The 18,311-nt window shown below is 53.1% G+C and overlaps 1 protein-coding gene across 3 annotated transcripts in view; it reads left to right on the forward strand.

Annotated features, from left to right (window-relative positions):
- The window catches only part of EXOC6B (exocyst complex component 6B), a 281,715-nt gene that overhangs the window by 112,150 nt on the left and 151,254 nt on the right, over nt 1–18,311 (forward strand). For all 3 annotated transcript variants that reach the window (XM_088056403.1, XM_088056404.1, XM_088056405.1), the window contains one exon: nt 11,744–11,920. In XM_088056403.1, the coding sequence (XP_087912529.1) occupies nt 11,744–11,920 (177 nt within the window). The remainder of the gene's footprint in view (nt 1–11,743; nt 11,921–18,311) is intronic.

Here is an 18,311-nt window from a genome sequence, read left to right on the forward strand (position 1 = left end):
CCCTCAGTGTCCACAGAGGGAGATCCTGGCCCTGTCCTGTGGATTTTTCCTTGAGCTGAGGATGGTCCTGGCTGGGCTGAGCTCAGGCTGAGCCTGGCTAAGCTGAGCCTGGGACCCTCCTGTGTGCTTGGGACAGGGGGAGAGGCCGGGGAGGGAAAGAAAAGGAGAATCAAACCTTTCCAGGGCTTTTTTTTATGGATAAAAAAGCTAAAAAAGCTCTTTGTAGTTTCCCCAGGCGCCTTTAGAGGGCAGATCGTGTCCAGGGAATAACGGACTGGGGACGTGCTCGATATTCCCAGTGCTGGATTCCGAAGGTTGGAGCGCTCAGAACATGGAGAGGTTTCTTTTTTAAAAGCATAATTTGAATTCTGCAATAAGCAGTGGTGCTTTCAAGGGTGACCACGAAGTGAATTTACAGCAGTGAGATGAGATCAGGTTTTGATTTATCGCTCCGGACTTAAAACCTCTTTAGGCTCAGCCCTAAAAATTGTGGTGTGGGTGAAATATTAGTGATGGATGCAGGGAGAAAAATCCTGGGAACATACTGTGGGAGAGGAGAATTATGTAATGTGTTGACTAAGTTCATTTTTATGTTAAAAAAGACCACAAAAAGCGGTTTCAGTTGGGAGAGTTGGTTTTGGAGAGCAGTGCTGAGTGCTGAATGTATAATTTCATTTTTCTCTGCTGTAATCTCTTCTCTAAATCCCCAACCCTCACGCCCCAGCGCTTAGAAAAAAAAATATGTATTTATCAAGAGAATATTTCACATTATCAGAGGGATCTTTGTGAAGGCAGGAAAATGAAATCGAAGCTCTTCTGTAAAGTTGAAACTTTTCATATTGGGATTAAATATTCCTTAAAGTCACCGTGCTGGGGGAGGCAGGGCCTGGCTAATTCTGTGATTAATTAGAACCAGCTCTAACCAAACCACGTTCTGCTTTCTTCTGCTGCTCCCCGAAGCTCAGGGATCCTGGGGAAGATGATTATTCCTGAAAAAGCCATTTTGTTCTCCCCACGCCGAGCCGCTCTTTGTGGCTCAGCCCCGTTGGCAGCTGCTTTGTGGGTTTCTCATCAAAAAAACCAGAGGGGTTATTCCCAAACAGAATGAAAAGGGCTTTGTTCCAACACGGATTTATCCTTTTTATTTTTTATTTTTTATTTTTTTCTCTTTTTTAAATGATGTTTTTGAAGCCTCCTGAAGGTGGAGGTGCTGCTGGGATGTGCAGGATGCCCGGGGCTTCTTTGGCTTTTAGGGTTCAGCTTTTCTGGGTGATCCCTGCCTGGATTCCTGCTGGAGCTTTGATGGAAAAGGGAGCGAGGACTGGCGGGATCCGCTGGGGTCAGTGGGCAGCGTTGGTCCCACACGACAGCCCCGTGTCCAGCTGGACAGACAGGGAGAGGACAGACGGACACTCGGGGCTGGGGGATGGGATGGGATGGGATCCATGGGATGGGTGGTCACTCCCAAAGAGCTGGGACAGAACCTCAGGAGGTTCAGCCAGGCTGCACCTGGATCACTCCAGCACCAATCCCAGCTGGATGGGGAGAGAGTGATTGGGAACAGCCCTGGGAGGAGGATTTGGGATGGATGAGGCTGGAATGGCCCAGGCTGGGCTGATCCCAAAGGAAAGGTGGGAATTGTGTCCCGGAGCCCCTCAGGTGAGGCCCCACCTGCAGAGCTGCCCCAGCCCCGGGGCCAAGAGCAGGAGGACGTGGAGCTGCTGGAGAGAGTCCAGAGGAGGCCCCGGAGCTGCTCCAGGGCTGGAGCCCCTCTGCTCTGGAGCCAGGCTGGGAGAGCTGGGAATGTTCCCCTGGAGAAGGGCAAAATGCAGGGAATGCTGAGAGTCCCTGCAGGGGCTCCAGGAGAGCTGGAGAGGGACTGGGGCCAAGGGCTGCAGGGACAGGAGCCAGGGAATGGCTTCCACTGGGAAAGGGGAGATTGGGCTGGGATCTTGGCAAGGAATTCCTGCCTGGGCTGCAATTCCCAGATTTCCCGTAGCTGCCCCTGGATCCCTGGGAATGCCCAAGGCTGGGTTGGACATTGGGATTGGATCCACCTGGGTCAGTGGGAGGTGGAACATGATGGTTTTTAAGGTTTCCTTCCCACCCAAACTGTTCCCAGGTTCTTCCCAGACACAATGAACATTCCAGATCCCACCTCTCTCCCTCATTTGCTGAGCGTGTTCCCAGATCCCAGCCATGGAACGTGTCCCGTTAGGATCCTGTTATCCCAGATTACTGCGGGAATGGTTGAGGATATTCTGGCTGGGATCTGAGTCAGATCCAGAGGATCTCTGCAGCTCTTCCCAGATCTCATTTAAAGACCTACAGCCTGTCCTGTGGAAAAGCCAGGATCCTGTTCTGTCCAGCATTGACCACGCTGGGCTTTTCCCGGGATTTACTGAGTCCTGTGTGTTCCAGGAGAGTTGGGACCATCCCAAGGAGGTGCCGTGACCGTGGCCAGTCCCTCAGAACCCTCCAGAAACCCAGCCCAGGCTGATAAAGGGGAACAGAAGCAGAATCCTGAAAGGAGCCTTATCTCCAGATGCCAGAGCCCAGGGAGGGGGTGTGGAGCAGCACTTTGGGAACTCCCACGGACAGCAGCAGCAGGGATACAAGGATTCCATCCGAGGCCAGGCCGGGATAACTCCCTGGGGAACTCTGTGAGGCTCAGGGAGAAGTGGAGCATCCATGGGTGATAATCCCTGTCCGCTCCGTGGCTGAGGGAGCAGCTCCTGCCGCAGAAAACAGGGATAACCGGCAGGCTGTTCCTCAGGAAACCAGCAGCTTCCAAAGGCTGCGCTTCCCAGCCGCCAGGAAGGGAAAACAGCAGGAAAACCACTGGGAAATGTTGGAATTGGGCTGTTTGAACTCGTGGTTGGAGTGAGGGCAGGGGCAGCTCCAAGCTGAGCACACTCGGATGGTTTTTCCAGAATTTCCCCCCGGATCAAACCCTGGCAAGTCCATCCCAACAGCTTCCCCCTTTAGTCAGATCAAATCCATGGCTGTTTTATCCTGAATATCCAGAGGGGTGAGGCTCCCACCTTCCCTGGGCCAGGACAGAGGTGGGGACAACACCTGCAGAGACCCCAGGGGGTTTGAGGAGCTCCTGGAGCTGGGAATATTCCCGTGCTGGGATTTCACTGAGTGCCTTTGGATCGAGTTGGGGCTTTCCTGGTGCTCCAGGCTGGCTCCAGGCCCCGGAGCTGCTCTGGGGGAGCGCCGAGCCCAAGGACGGGCAGGGAAAGGCTCGGAGCAACCTGGGATAGTGGGAGGTGTCCCTGCCCATGGAAGGGCTGGAATGGGATGAGCTTTTCCAACCCAAAGCGCTCTGTGATTCCATGAACTGCCCAATTTTGTAATTCTACACATCTCTGGTAGAATGTCCTGAAGTCAAAGCCTGAATTTGTCCCTTTGACTCCCCCCTGTTCTCTCCAGCTTCATTCCCTTTTCCTCTGTTTTTTTAGGTTTTTTTTTCCTGAGGAAACAAAGCCTTTTGCCTGGATTTTCTCCTTTTTAACAGTTTCACTGGGAAAAAAACCCCACCGACCCCAAACCCTGTTCCCTGTGCCATTCAGGGAGCGTGTTGGAACAAATACTGGGTTGGAAAACAATCCCAATTCCCTGGGAGAGCTCCCAGAGCCAGGCCCTGCACGGTCGGGTGCTCCTGAGTCACTGCAGAGCCTCTCACCTGTGACCACTTCTGGTTGTGATCCCTCTCACCCAGCTGGGTCCCAGCTGGGAATGAGGAGAGGTTAAATCCACGTGTGGGAGTTTCCAGCAGGGCTCGGAGCCTCCTTGGGCAGCGCCAGCCTGGGGTCACAGCAGCTCCCAGGGCCGGGGATTTCATCCAGGGGCGCTCCCGGCTGGAAAAGGAAATTTAAATCGTTGGTAGAAGCGAATCAAAGAATCTCAGTTGAGCTCAGATAAATTGTACAGCATTTATCTGCCCAAGAGCTTGGGCTGCTGGAGCAGAGCCGTCAGGAGCTGTCAGGCCGAGGCTTTCATGTTTGAAATTCCCTGCAGAACACCCATCCTCCTCCTCCTCCTCCCGCTGCCGCCTTCGGTCCCCCGAGCTCATTCTCGGCTCCTCCGCCGCGCGTAAATGTGATAAATAAACTTTGTAATCGCACCACTGAGCTCCCTTTGAAGCTGCCCACAGATCTGGATCCCACAGAAGTGTAAATCAACACTTTGGCCATGAAGGGCTTCTTAAAAAGTGCCTTTTTTTTGCGCAGCTGACCCAGAGGCTGTGCTTGCCCGAGGCTTTTTATCAATCCTCGTTTGATAAATTTCTCCTTGGAAGGGAGAGTCTGGATCGTTCCCTTCTCCCAGTGCTGGGCTGAGCAGCCTCCCCCCAAAACAGCTGAGGTTTGATCGGTTTTGTGTAAAAAGATGAATTAACCTGGTTAGTGAATGAACTCTGAGGATGGGAATGCACCTGAGCTCATCCCGTGCGTTTGATCCTGTCCAGTTCCATGGGCAGAGACCTTAAATCCCATCCCAATGTCCAGCCTGGCCTTGGGCATTCCCAGGGATCCAGGGGCAGCTACGGGAAATCTGGGAATTGCAGCCCAGGCAGGAATTCCTTGCCAAGATCCCAGCCCAATCTCCCCTTTCCCAGTGGAAGCCATTCCCTGGCTCCTGTCCCTGCAGCCCTTGGCCCCAGTCCCTCTCCAGCTCTCCTGGAGCCCCTGCAGGGACTCTCAGCATTCCATGGATTTTGCCCTTCTCCAGGGGAACATTCCCAGCTCTCCCAGAGCTGAGGGGCTTCAGAATCCTGGAATGGGTTGTGTTGGAAAGGACCTCAAATCCCATCTCATTCCAACACCTTCCCCTGTCCCAGGTTGCTCCAAGCCCCATCCAGCCTGGCCTTGGACACTTGCAGGGATCCAGGGCAGCACAAACAGGAATTGTTGGGAATCCGGTGGGGTCCTGCTGCCACGGCAGTGTCCTTGTCCTGGCCAGGGAATATTGAGCTTTGAACTCCGTGGAATTAGGCCTGGATTAAATCCAGGTTGGGAAAAGGAGCAGGAGCAGCAGATGAGGGTAAATCATGGGGTGAGAGCAAAGCAAAAGGGGGGAATTGCATTTTCCACATCACACACTCGATGCCAAAAACTTGGATTTGAGGAAAATTGATATTTAGGAATATCAGTCCCAAGGTGGATTTCAGCTCTGGATGAGGTGGAGGAGACTTTTTAGGGATTGAGGAGTGGGGGGGTTGAGGCCGAGTCCGTGTGGGGAACTGGGGAGAGCAAACCCGTCCAATGCCGCCTTTCCAAACTCCTTTTATTTAATGACCTGGAATGGAGTTCAAACAAACCCTCCCATTGTTGGGCCTCGTTTCCTGAGCCGAGGGAGAACTTTGTCAGCCAAACCTCCAACAAATTGTCTGCCCTGATAACGAGTTAGCACCGGGAACGGGAGAGGCCGAGCCCCTCCTCGTCCCAGCAGCGCCGGCTCCGCGGGCAAACTCAAAGCAGGAGCTGCGGCCGTGCGTTGAGTTTACACCTTGCAATAATAATCCCTGCTTTTATCTGATCCCAGGGGGATTTTATAACTTTGGAATGGCTCTCTGGCAGGGCTCCAGCCCCACTGTCATTTTTTATTAATGTTCTTTTTTTCCTACCCCCGTAGCCAGTCTGCTTTGCTGCTTCTTTATTTTATTTTATTTTTTTTTCCCTCCTTTCTTTTCTTCCCTAAGATTGTTTAAGGAATATTTATCCCTTTCTTAGGGATATTGGGAAATGATATTTGTAAATTGGGTGTCTCAGCCCGTTAGAGGGGTCTGTACAACCATCACAGCAGGAACTAATCAAAACTACCAAAGCCAGCCTTTAAATCATCGCTGCCCTTAAATCACCAGCCCCTTCTGCCCGGGCCTTATCTGGTGTCTCATCAGGAAAACCCAATTAGGCTCTGCTCCACAGCCACTCCTGGCGGCTGGAGGTGAGGGGAGCTGAGACTTGAGTGCCGAAAATGAGGTGAAGTCATAAAAAGGACGATATTGGGGTTTTAAAGGAGCTCCTTCCTGCTGGAGGTGGGGAAACAACTTTTCCTTAGGGTGCCTCTGGAGGCAGGGCCTGGAGACGTCCCTGGCCTGCTCTGGGAATGATCCTGTGCCTTTGGGAATGACTGCATGGAGCTGGGAATCACTCTGTGGGGTTAGGAATGATCCTGTGGCATTGGGAATGACTCTGTGGAGCTGGGAATGATTCCATGGTGATGGGAATGATCCCGTGGCATTGGGAATGATCCCGTGGTGCTGGGAATGATCCCGTGGCATTGGGAATGACTCCATGGAGCTGGGAATGATTCCATGGTGATGGGAATGACTCCATGGCATTGGGAATGACTCTATGGCACTGGTAATGATCCCATGACATTGGGAATGACTCCATAGTGATAGGAATGATCCCATGGCATTGGGAATGATCCTGTGGTGCTGGGAATGACTCTGTGGTGTTAGGAATGACTCCATGGCATTGGGAATGACTCTGTGGCACTGGTAATGATCCCATGGCATTGGGAATGACTCCATAGTGATAGGAATGATCCCATGGCATTGGGAATGATCCTGTGGTGCTGGGAAGTATCCCATGGTGCTGGGAATGACTCCATTGCATTGGGAATGACTTCATAGTGTTGGGAATGACTCCACGGTGTTGGGAATGACTCCATGGCATTGGGAATGACTCCATGGAGCTGGGAGTAACTCCATGGAGCTGGGAATGACTCTGTGGTGTTAGGAATGACTCCATGGCATTGGGAATGATCCTGTGGTGCTGGGAAGTATCCCATGGTGCTGGGAATGACTCCATTGCCATGGGAATGACTCCATGGTGTTGGGAATGATCCCATGACATTGGGAATGGCTCCATGGCATTGGGAATGGCTCCATGGCATTGGGAATAACTCCATGGAGCTGGGAATGACTCTGTGGTGTTAGGAATGACTCCATGGCATTGGGAATGACTCTGTGGCACTGGTAATGATCCCATGGCATTGGGAATGATCCTGTGGTGCTGGGAATATTCCCATGGTGCTGGGAATGACTCCACAGTGTTGGGAATGTTCCCTCGGTGTTGGGAATAACTCCATTGCCATGGGAATGACTCCATGGTGTTGGGAATGATCCCATGGCAGTGGGAATGGTCCCATGGTGTTGGGAATGACTCCACAGTGTTGGGAATGATCCCACAGTGTTGGGAATGACTCCATGGCATTGGGAATGATCCCACGGTGTTAGGAATGATCCCATGGCGTTGGGAATGATCCCATGGTGTTGGGAATGATCCCATGGTGTTGGGGTGCAGGTTTGACTCTGGGGCCACTCAATTTTAAAGAGTTGAGTTGCTTTGAAAAACCCAGTTCTAAGAAAAATTCAACTCCAAAAAATTCAGCTCCGGCTCTGTTGGGTTGGATTGGTTGTGAGGGGTGGGGAAGGTGGAGCTGCTGTCCACAAGCTTGTGGGGTTTTTTCAGGATGGATCCTGGAATGGTGAGGAAAGTCCTTCCTGCTGGGGGCTTTGAATCCCAGGATGGGTTGGGTTGGAAGGGACCTTAAAAATCCCTTCCAGTCCATGGCCAGGGACACCTCCCACTGTCCCAGTTCTCCTAAAAATCTTCTGGACTGCCTGATGACAACCTCAGTGCACAAACGTGGGTCACTGAGCTGGGCCTGGGCCTGGAGGTGGTGCCTTTGCTTCTCCGACCAGCCAGTCCGGAAAGAGAATTCCCGCCAGGAGCTGGGAATTCTGCCCTGATGGAGGGACAGGGGTGCTCCTGCTCTGCCAGGCTCTCGTGGATGAGGGAAGTGGTTGTGCTTGGAGGGAACTTCACCTCCAGGAGCCCAGCACTCGGTGTTTGATTCCGAAACATCAGCTGTGAGCAGGCCTCGGCCCCCCTGCCTGGTTTTGTGTTCTCGTGGGGCAGAGCGAGCCAGAACAGCGGCAGTTCCACGGGATAACCCCAAACTGGCCTCACTTTCATGGAAACCACACCGAAAGGTGGATTTTGGATTGGATTTGTCATCCCCTGAGGGCTTTGGGCCTTGCCCAGCCCCGGTTCCGTTGGTTTTCCAAGGTGTCACCTGGCTTTTGATGTGGGGTCTCTTCCCTGGGCTCCTCCAGACCCTTTGTGGGGAACAGAACCCCCAAACGCCCCGGTGCTCCTCTGCAGGTCGGGTTTGATCCTTCCTGTGCCACAGCAAATCCATGGAAATGTTGTTCTGCTGTGCCCCGGCCCGGGGAGGTGCCAGGAATGTGCTGGGGGTGGGAGACGGGAGTTCCTTAGGATAATCCCAAATTTCTCTGGAGCTGCTTCCTCTGGGCCTCCCCCCAGCTCTGCCTTTCCCTCCCGGTGAAACCGAAACCTCGGTGACTTCACAAAGCTGAAGAAAATTCGATATTTCTCACTTCTAGGTCACCTCAGTCCAGATTGTTTCCTGCTGGGAGCGAGGGGGTTGGGAATGTCCTCCTGGAGATGGAAAAGCCATTCCCGTTCCTTCTGGCAGGGTCTGGGTCTGGGATCACTCCTTCATTCTGGGCTCGGAGCACTCCCGTTCCTGCTGCAGTCGGAATGTGCCCATCACAGGTCGGGATTTAGCTCCGGTGTTCCCAGGAAGGGAAGAGAACAAACCTCCACTGACCGAATGTGAGGCAGAAATCCCTGAAAAATCTCATCTAATTTAAAACTTCTCCCCACAAAAATCCTGAAAGGTGAAGATTCCTCGAGGCCCCAGTTGCTCCTGCTGGGCTGGAGATCTTTTGTGGCGTCGGGAGCATCCTCTGGCTGCTTTTTTAGGAAATCTGGGAGTTGGGACATAGGATTTTTTCCTTTTTTTTTCCATTCAGAGAGTGGGCAGTGCCTGGCACAGGGTGCCCAGAGCAGCTGTGGCTGCCCCTGAATCCCTGGAAGTGCCCAAGGCCAGGGTGGACAGGGCTTGGAGCAGCCTGGGATAGTGGGAGGTGTCCCTGGGGGTGGAATGGGATGGGATTTAAGGTCCCTTCTAACCCAAATCCTGTGATTTTCCCAGCTGGTGCTTGTGCTTCAATCCAGCTCAAAATTCTTCTCTTGATAAATCAGTTTATTTGCATTAAAAGTGCAGAATCGAAGCGTGGGGGGTAAATTCCATGTGGGGCTCCTTGTCCTGGAGCGGTGCCGGCAGGACAGATCTCCTTGATTTCAAAATTACTGGGAGTTCTGAGGTCTTATCAACATTTGGTTTGGATCTTATCAATACGGACACCTGGCCACGTCCTGCCGTGCTCCCACAGCAGAGCTGGGCCGGGGGAAGATGAATCCCTTGGATTTCCCTTGGAAAGCAGAGGTGGGACCAAGGTCTGGGATCCTTGGAGAGCGCTTCCATGGATCCTTGGAGACACCAATTCCATGTCCAGCCTGAAATCCCGCGTGTTTCCCGCCCAGGGCTGGCAGCAGCATCCTCCAGCTCGTTATCCCAAATTTCCCTCTCCCATGACCGCCTGTGCGCTCCGGGCCCGCTCCACCCTGCCTAATGATCTGTGTCCAGCTCAGGGCCGCATCCAAAACTCGGCCTTTTCCCACTCTTTGATTCTCCTCTCTCCAGAAGGAGGAGGATTACATAAATGGGAGGGTTTAATGAGTGCACTGGGCTTGCTTTTGGGGGAATTTCCAGCGGATTCGGGGTTATAACTTCATTAGGCCTCGGCTGGGAAACTCAGGGCGGTGCTGGGCGGGCCTGAGGGTGGACCCCAGCCCCGACCCTTTGTTGTGTTCTCTTCTGAGGGACCACGCGCTCCCGCCCCTTTTTGAAGTCCTAATTCCCTTTATGGGATGTTGCAAGGCCTTTCTATAGAGTGCTGCCTCTGAAGTCCGAGAATCCCGGAGCCAAAAATGCCCCTTTCCCCAACGGCTCCGCGTCCTGACGTCGGGAAAAGACTTTGTCCTGGGCAGTGTCCACCCAGACCTTTCCCTCTGGGGCTTTGTTGCAAAAATTCCCATTGTTGGGATTGATCCCCGATGAGATTTTTTAAAGGGATGGGTTGGGAGTCCCCTGGCTCAGCTGGGAGGAGCACTCGGAGTAATGAACTCCAGGGCTACTCCTGCTTTCCAACCGCTAGAGGTCAAGGTTGTGCTGCGGGATAACGCATCCCACAAGGATTACGCATCCCGATCCAAGGATTCGCTCGGTTCCCGCTGCAGCCACCTCCAGGGGCAGCTTTGTACACGGAATTTTGTTATCGATTACCCAGCTCATTAATTAATTGGCAGCTGATTGCGTGTGCTCGGGGTGAGGAGCGCTTTGAGGTAGATTTTCTGAGGAATGGGATATCCACTCCTGGATTTTCCAAGGAACGGGATCTTCATTCCTTGCTTGGATTTCCTCAGATGTAGGATTTACTCCAGTGCTCATTCCCTGGTGGGGTTTTGCTTCCCAAGGAGAGATTCCAAAGGGATTTTGAGGCTGGCAAAAATCAAAGCTGCTCCTGAATTATTTCTGGGGGGATGTTAAAACTTCCAGGAGTTGAAAAGGAAATAATTTGGGAGGTTTGCACATGGATAAAGCTTTGTACTCTCTGCAGTTCAGGTAGCAAAAGTAGTTAGCAATTAGCAATTTTTAATAGCAATTAATAATGTTTTAATTCTCCCTTGGTGTTGCTGTCAGTTGGATTCCAAACAGGTTTTTTGGTTTTCCTGCTTCCTTCTAAATCCAGGCTGTCGCATTCCCATAGGGAAGAGGATGGGCCCCTTTTGCCACCTCAGAGAATCCTGGAATTCCAGAATGTCCAGGAGCATTGTGGAAGGTGTCCTTGCCCACGGAATGAGAGGATCCTTAAGATCCTGTCTGCAGTTCCATGATGCTCACACGCCTTTATTTTGACACGTGAAAAATCCACAGCAGAGTACGGGGAGGAATCCTCTAAATCTGTGTCTAAATCCATACAAATTCCAGGTTTTCCATGTGTTTCGTTTCCAGTCACTCCAGTACACAAACCCACGTGTCCAGCACCGCCACATCCATGGGATTGGCCCTTTTTTCCCTGGTCTTGGCTGGGATTTGGCCCTTGAGACCCCTTGTGTGTCCGTGCTGTTCCCACTCCTTGTCCTTCGGTTTGAACCCGACCAACTCCCGAAGAATCGGGGCCCAACCACTTTTCCTGTCGATTATTGCGCTCCATATCAAAGGAAAAACAGGGAATTTCTGCAGGAGGGCGCAGCGTGACCTCCACTTCCAGACAGCCCCAAAATCCCTGGAATAACTTCCCAGCCCTCCACCCCGGCCTTTTCCTTGAGCACCTTTTACAGCTCGTTCCGCACATCAACAACGTGCAATTAAACCCTCCTGGGCTCCCACAAAAATGCTTTCAGGAGCCTCTGGGGTCCAGATGTGGAATGTTTTGTGCCGCCACGGCTGGAAAAGAGGAACAAATCCAGCGGTTCAGGAGGTCCCTGAGCGCGGCCTGTGACAGTCACCACATGGCCCGCGGGCGAATATTGCTGCAGCTGGGCCGTAAACGGAGCAATGTGGCGGCACGGGGGCCGGGGCCTTGGGATTTGGAAAGAGTCAGGAGAGCGTTTGGATCGTTGCATAATCCCTGGCCTGCTTTGCAAGTGGATCTGGGAATATCTGGCTCGGGGAAAAGGCGACGAATTCCGCCGAGCGCGTGGCGCCTTCGGCCTCCTTTGTCCCCTTCCAGGCCTGGCTGCGCCTCGTGCATCCAAACCAAATCCCGGATGGAATCTCTGCTTTTTCCTAGGCACAGCAGCAGAGAAACCTGGACAACATCGTGTCCCAGCAGCCCAGGATTAGCGGGGGGAAGAAATCCAAGAAGGAATTCAGCGCCAGCTCCGAGCTGGAGGTGAAGAACACCAGCCCCATGTCAGAGCAGGATTCGGGGATCCTGGATGTGGAGGATGAGGATGAGGAGGAAGAGGTAACTGTGCAACACCAATCCAGGGATGCCGGGCAGCGCGGGGTGGCTGTGGTGCCTCTGGGGGATGTGGGATGTGTCTCAAAATCTGGTTATTTTGTGTTTTTATCCCTGTTCCCATTCCCGGGTTCAGCAGAGAGGCCAAGGATTGGGAAGTGCCCACCCCAGTCTGGGGTGGGGAAGAGCCATCCCTCATGGAAACATTGCTCCGTAACCCAGTTCTTCGCCTTTTCCTTTGTCCTTTGTTTGTCTTTGGGTAAGGGATTGTGTCAGGATGGGACTTGGAAATTTGAACTCCTTGATGTGCTCCTTTCCCTTCCTTTCCCTTCCCTTCCCTTCCCTTCCCTTCCCTTCCCTTCCCTTCCCTTCCCTTCCCTTCCCTTCCCTTCCCTTCCCTTCCCTTCCCTTCCCTTCCCTTCCCTTCCCTTCCCTTCCCTTCCCTTCCCTTCCCTTCCCTTCCCTTCCCTTCCCTTCCCTTCCCTTCCCTTCCCTTCCCTTCCCTTCCCTTCCCTTCCCTTCCCTTCCCTTCCCTTCCCTTCCCTTCCCTTCCCTTCCCTTCCCTTCCCTTCCCTTCCCTTCCCTTCCCGCACCTTCCCTTCCCTTCCCTTCCCTTCCCTTCCCTTCCCGCACCTTCCCTTCCCTTCCCTTCCCTTCCCTTCCCTTCCCTTCCCTTCCCTTCCCTTCCCGCACCTTCCCTTCCCGCACCTTCCCTTCCCTTCCCTTCCCTTCCCTTCCCGCGCCTTCCCGCGCCTTCCCGCGCCTTCCCTTCCCTTCCCGCACCTTCCCTTCCCTTCCCGCACCTTCCCTTCCCTTCCCTTCCCCTTCCCTTCCCTTCCCTTCCCTTCCCTTCCTTCCCTTCCCTTCCCTTCCCTTCCCTTCCCTTCCCTTCCCTTCCCTTCCCTTCCCTTCCCTTCCCTTCCCTTCCCTTCCCTTCCCTTCCCTTCCCTTCCCTTCCCGCACCTTCCCTTCCCTTCCCGCACCTTCCCTTCCCTTCCCTTCCCTTCCCTTCCCTTCCCTTCCCGCACCTTCCCTTCCCTTCCCTTCCCACACCTTCCCACACCTTCCCACACCTTCCCACACCTTCCCTTCCCTTCCCTTCCCTTCCCTTCCCGTACCTTCCCTTCCCTTCCCTTCCCTTCCCTTCCCTTCCCTTCCCTTCCCTTCCCTTCCCTTCCCTTCCCTTCCCTTCCCTTCCCTTCCCTTCCCTCCTTCCCTTCCCTTCCCTTCCCTTCCCTTCCCTTCCCTTCCCTTCCCTTCCCTTCCCTTCCCTTCCCTTCCCTTCCCTTCCCTTCCCTTCCCTTCCCTTCCCTTCCCTTCCCTTCCCTTACCTTCCCTTCCCTTCCCTTCCCTTCTCGCCCCTTCCCGCACCTTCCCGCGCCTTCCCGCACCTTCCCGCACCTTCCCGCACCTTCCCGCACCTTCCCTTCCCGCACCTTCCCTTCCCTTCCCTTCCCTTCCCGCACCTTCCCGCACCTTCCCTTCCCTTCCCTTCCCTTCCCGCACCTTCCCGCACCTTCCCTTCCCTTCCCTTCCCTTCCCTTCCCTTCCCGCACCTTCCCGCACCTTCCCTTCCGTTCACGCTGGTTTTGGGAACCACAAACCATGACCTGGGAATGCTGCTGGTTTTTCCTTCCTCCCGGTGCTGGGACACCTGGGATTTGGGATCTTTCCCATGGAACAGAGCCCTCGGGAAAGGCAGCTCAGAGATCCAGACCTGAAGTTCAGGACTTGGGGGGGCTGAGCCTTTGGATGTGTCCATCATTCCTTGGGATGCAGCCGTGTCCTGGACCTTTTGGGAAGTTCCGTCTGCCCCTCTGGATGCTTTTTCTCGTTTGTTGGAGCCTCTTTTGTCAGGAAAACGACATTTTCTGTGGGGGGTGTTTGTCACCCTGACCGTGACAGCCCCCGAGCAGCCAGGGACGGGATCAAGGACAAGTTTGGAATTTAAAGTCGGGGTTGTTCTGTTTTCTCCCTGCAAATCCATTCCCTCCTTCCCACGGCTGCTGTGCATCCAGAGCAGGGGGAGGTCACACCTTCCTCCACAGGGGAGGAATTCCGGGGTCAGCCCGGAGCCCTTCGGCTGCTCTGGGACCCTCTGGTTGGGATCTTCGTTCCTACATCAGCATGGAATGGGGCCCTGGAGCTGCTCCAGGGCTGGAGCCAGGCTGGGAGAGCTGGGAATGTTCCCCTGGAGAAGGGCAAAATGCAGGGAATGCTGAGAGTCCCTGCAGGGGCTCCAGGAGAGCTGGAGAGGGACTGGGGCCAAGGGCTGCAGGGACAGGAGCCAGGGAATGGCTTCCACTGGGAAAGGGGAGATTGGGCTGGGATCTTGGCAAGGAATTCCTGCCTGGGCTGCAATTCCCAGATTTGCTGGGGCTGCCCCTGGATCCCTGGCAGTGCCCAAGGTCAGGCTGGACACTGGGATTGGAGCCACCTTTGACAGTGTCCCAGGAGTGTCTCTGCCATGGCAGGGTGGCACTGGATGGGATTTAGGATCCATTCCCACCCAAGCCATTCCATGATTCCGTGGTTCTGGCCAATCTCAGGCAGGTGGATCTCGTCCCTGGGCGTGGTGGCTCTCTGGTGACCCCACAGGAGGGGCTGTCCCCGGCCGGTCCCGGGGTCAGGGTGGCCAGTGGCCACTGTCCGTGGTGATGAGGAGCAGTGGGGGAGGGGCAGCAGCCGCGGGATCCCCGGGTGCACCTGGCCAGGTGTCCTGGAGGAGATCCCAGGAGCAGATCCCAGGGAGGAGATCCCATGGAGGAGATCCCATGGAGGAAGCCCCAGGAAGGAGATTCCATGGAGGAGATCCCATGGAGGAGACCCCATGGAGCAGATTCCATGGGGCAGATCCCATAGAGGAGATCCCAGGAGGAGATCCCATGGAGGAGATCCCATGGGGCAGATCCCATGGATCAGATCCCATGGGGCAGATCCCATAGAGGAGATCCAATGGAGCAGATCCCATGGGGCAGATCCCATGGGGCAGATCCCATGGAGAAGATCCATGGAACTGATCCCATGGAGGAGCCCCCCTGGTCCCTTTTCCCAGAAGCGCCGCAGGGAAACGGGAGCGATTTGTTCCTGATCAGCTTTGAGTTCCCCGTGTTCCTTCCTTGGAGAATCAGGGACTTTTCTGCATGGAAAGGGATCCACAGGGATCATCCGTCCATCCAACCCCCCTTTCTCTGCACAGACCCCCCAACAACCCCCCTGGGCATCCCTGGCAGCGCTGTCCCAGCGCTCCTGGAGCTCCGGCAGAGTTGGGAATGTGCCCATTCCCTGGGGAGCCTGGGCAGTGCCAGCACCTCTGGATCAGGAACCTTTCCCTGAATCCTGAGCCTGCCCTGGAGCAGCTCCAGCATTCCCTGGGTCACGAGAGTGAATCCTCCTGGGAATTTCTCCTTTTTGGAAATTAATTAATTAATTAATTAATTAATCCAAAAAAAGTGGAACTGGAGCCATTCCAGCTTTGGGCTCCACGCGACAAGAGAGCCCTGGAGGGGCTGGAATGTGCCCAGGGAAGGGAACGGGGCTGTGAATAGAGCTGGAGAATCCCTGAGGGAGCTGGGAAGGGGCTGGAGAATCCCTGAGGGAGCTGGGAAGGGGCTGGAGAATTCCTGAGGGAGCTGGGAAGGGGCTGGAGAATTCCTGAGGGAGCTGGGAAGGGGCTGGAGAATTCCTGAGGGAGCTGGGAAAGGGGCTCAGGCTGGAGCAAAGGAGGCTCAGGGGGGAAATCTGAGCTCTCCCTGGAGCTGGGAGTGTTCCCTTCTCCAGGGGAACATTCCCAGCTCTCCCAGCCTGGCTCCAGCCCTGGGAGCAGCTCCTGGATGTCCCCTGGGCTCTCTCCAGCAGCTCCAGATCCCTTTCCTGAGGACTCCAAAGCTGGATTGGAGCGGAGCCATTGCTGGTGGCAGCAGAGGAGTTTTAGGGACAATTCCTGGAATGTTGTTGGTGTCACCCCTGCTCCGTGCCCTGTCCTGGAGCCTCTGCAGTGTCCTGGCCCGTGTCCCTCTGCCCAGCTGATCCACAGATTCCAATCAGTGGGACTCTGGGATGGTTCCCAAATCCCTGGATTTGGGTTCTCTGGAATTCCTGGTGCTCCAGTCTGGAGGGTTTGCACCCTCACTGAGGGGCAGAACCTGTGCTCGTGTCCTGCTTTTACACCAAAAGCCACCAAGGACCCTCAAATCCCAAATTAACCCCGAAATCCCAAATTAACCCTGAAATCCCTAATTAACCTGAAATCCCTAATTAACCCTGAAATCCCTAATTAACCCTCCTATCCCATATTAACCCTCGTATCCCAAATTAACCCTTGTATCCCAAATTAATCCTCGTATCCCAAATTAATCCTTGTATCCCAAAATCACCCTCCTATCCCATATTAACCCTTGTATCACAAAATCACCCTGGTATCCCGAATTTATCCCAAATTAACCCTCCTATCCCAAATTAACTCTCGTATCCCAAATTAATCCTCGTATCCCAAAATCACCCTCATATCCCTAATTTATCCCAAATTAACCCTCGTATCCCAAATTGACTCTGAAATCCCAAATAAATCCTTGTCTCCCAAAAAATCTCCCTCGTATCCCAAATTAACCCTGAAATCCCTAATTAATCCTGAAATGCCAAATTAACTCTCATATCCCAAAATCACCCTCCTATCCGAAATTAATCCTTAATTAACCCTCGTATCCCAAATTAACCCTCGTATCCCAAATTAACCCTGAAATCCCTAATTAACCCTGAAATCCCTAATTAACCCTCATATCCCAAAATCACCCTCCTATCCCAAATTAATCCTTGTCTCCCAAAATTGCCCTCATATCCCAAATTAACCCTCAAATCCCAAATTAACTCTCGTATCCCAAATTAACTCTCGTATCCCAAATTAATCACCCTCGTATCCCGAATTTATCCCAAATTAACCTTGAAATCCCAAATTAATCCTTGTCTCCCAAAATCTCCCTCATATCCCAAATTAACCCTGAAATCCCTAATTAACCCTCAAATCCCAAATTAACTCTCGTATCCCAAATTAATCATCATATCCCAAAATCACCCTCGTATCCCGAATTTATCCCAAATTAACCTTGAAATCCCAAATTAATCCTTGTCTCCCAAAATCGCCCTCATATCCCAAATTAACTCTGGTATCCCAAATTAACCCTCGTATCCCAAATTAATCCCAAATTAACTCTCGTATCCCAAATTAATCCCAAATTAACTCTCGTATCCCAAATTAATCCCAAATTAACTCTCGTATCCCAAATTAATCCTCGTATCCCAAATTAACCCTTGTATCCCAAATTTATCCCAAATTAACTCTGGTATCCCAAATTAACCCTCGTATCCCAAATTAATCCCAAATTAACTCTCGTATCCCAAATTAATCCTCGTATCCCAAATTAACCCTCGTATCCCAAATTAATCCCAAATTAACTCTCGTATCCCAAATTAATCCTCGTATCCCAAATTAACCCTTGTATCCCAAATTTATCCCAAATTAACTCTGGTATCCCAAATTAACCCTCATATCCCAAATTAATCCCAAATTAACTCTCGTATCCCAAATTAATCCCAAATTAACTCTCGTATCCCAAATTAATCCCAAATTAACTCTCGTATCCCAAATTAATCCTCGTATCCCGAATTTATCCCAAATTAACCCTGGTATCCCAAATGAAGCCTCATATCCCTGGTGGCAGCCAGGGCTGCTCGTTTCCATGGAAAACTCGTCTTCCAGGGGTTAAAAGTTCTGCAGGGATTGTTCAACCCCGCTTGCAGGAGGGGTTTGGGTGTTCCCAGCTCCGGGAACGTGCCTGCCGCAGGATTTGGGAATGGGATTGGGAGCCGGATGTTGTGTGCACGGGGCAGTTTTGGGAGGAGATGAATCAAACCTTTGTTCTGGAAATCAGGAGGGGTGAAAAGGCGAGGTTGGGCGGGAGGGGGTGTCAGGGGAGCCGTCCCTCCCGAGCTCCCCTGGCATCGGCACATCCCAAAAATCCGGGATTTATGGATTGTTGGGAGCGCTCTGGCTCAGGGAATGCGGGAACTTCTTTTGGAGCTAAAGGTGGATTTTTAGATGTGTCTGAATATTGAAATGTCGGATGGAGAGCTGGATTTGGGAATATCAGCCAGGGCAGGAGCGCTGTGTGTGAATCCAGGCAGAGGGAGAATTTCATGGAGTCATGGAATGGCTTGGGATGGAAGGGAACTTAAATCCCATCCATTCCCACCCCATCCATGGGCAGGGACAGCTCCCACCATCCCATTGGGATCCAATCCCAATGTCCAACCTGGCCTTGGGCATTCCCAGGGATCCAGGGGCAGCCACGGGAAATCTGGGAATTGCAGCCCAGGCAGGAATTCCTTGCCAAGATCCCAG

Source organism: Pseudopodoces humilis, chromosome 6 (assembly GCF_049639895.1).
Source record: "Pseudopodoces humilis isolate 2021_Gansu_Grassland_sample_001 chromosome 6, ASM4963989v1, whole genome shotgun sequence".
Taxonomy (NCBI): domain Eukaryota; kingdom Metazoa; phylum Chordata; class Aves; order Passeriformes; family Paridae; genus Pseudopodoces; species Pseudopodoces humilis.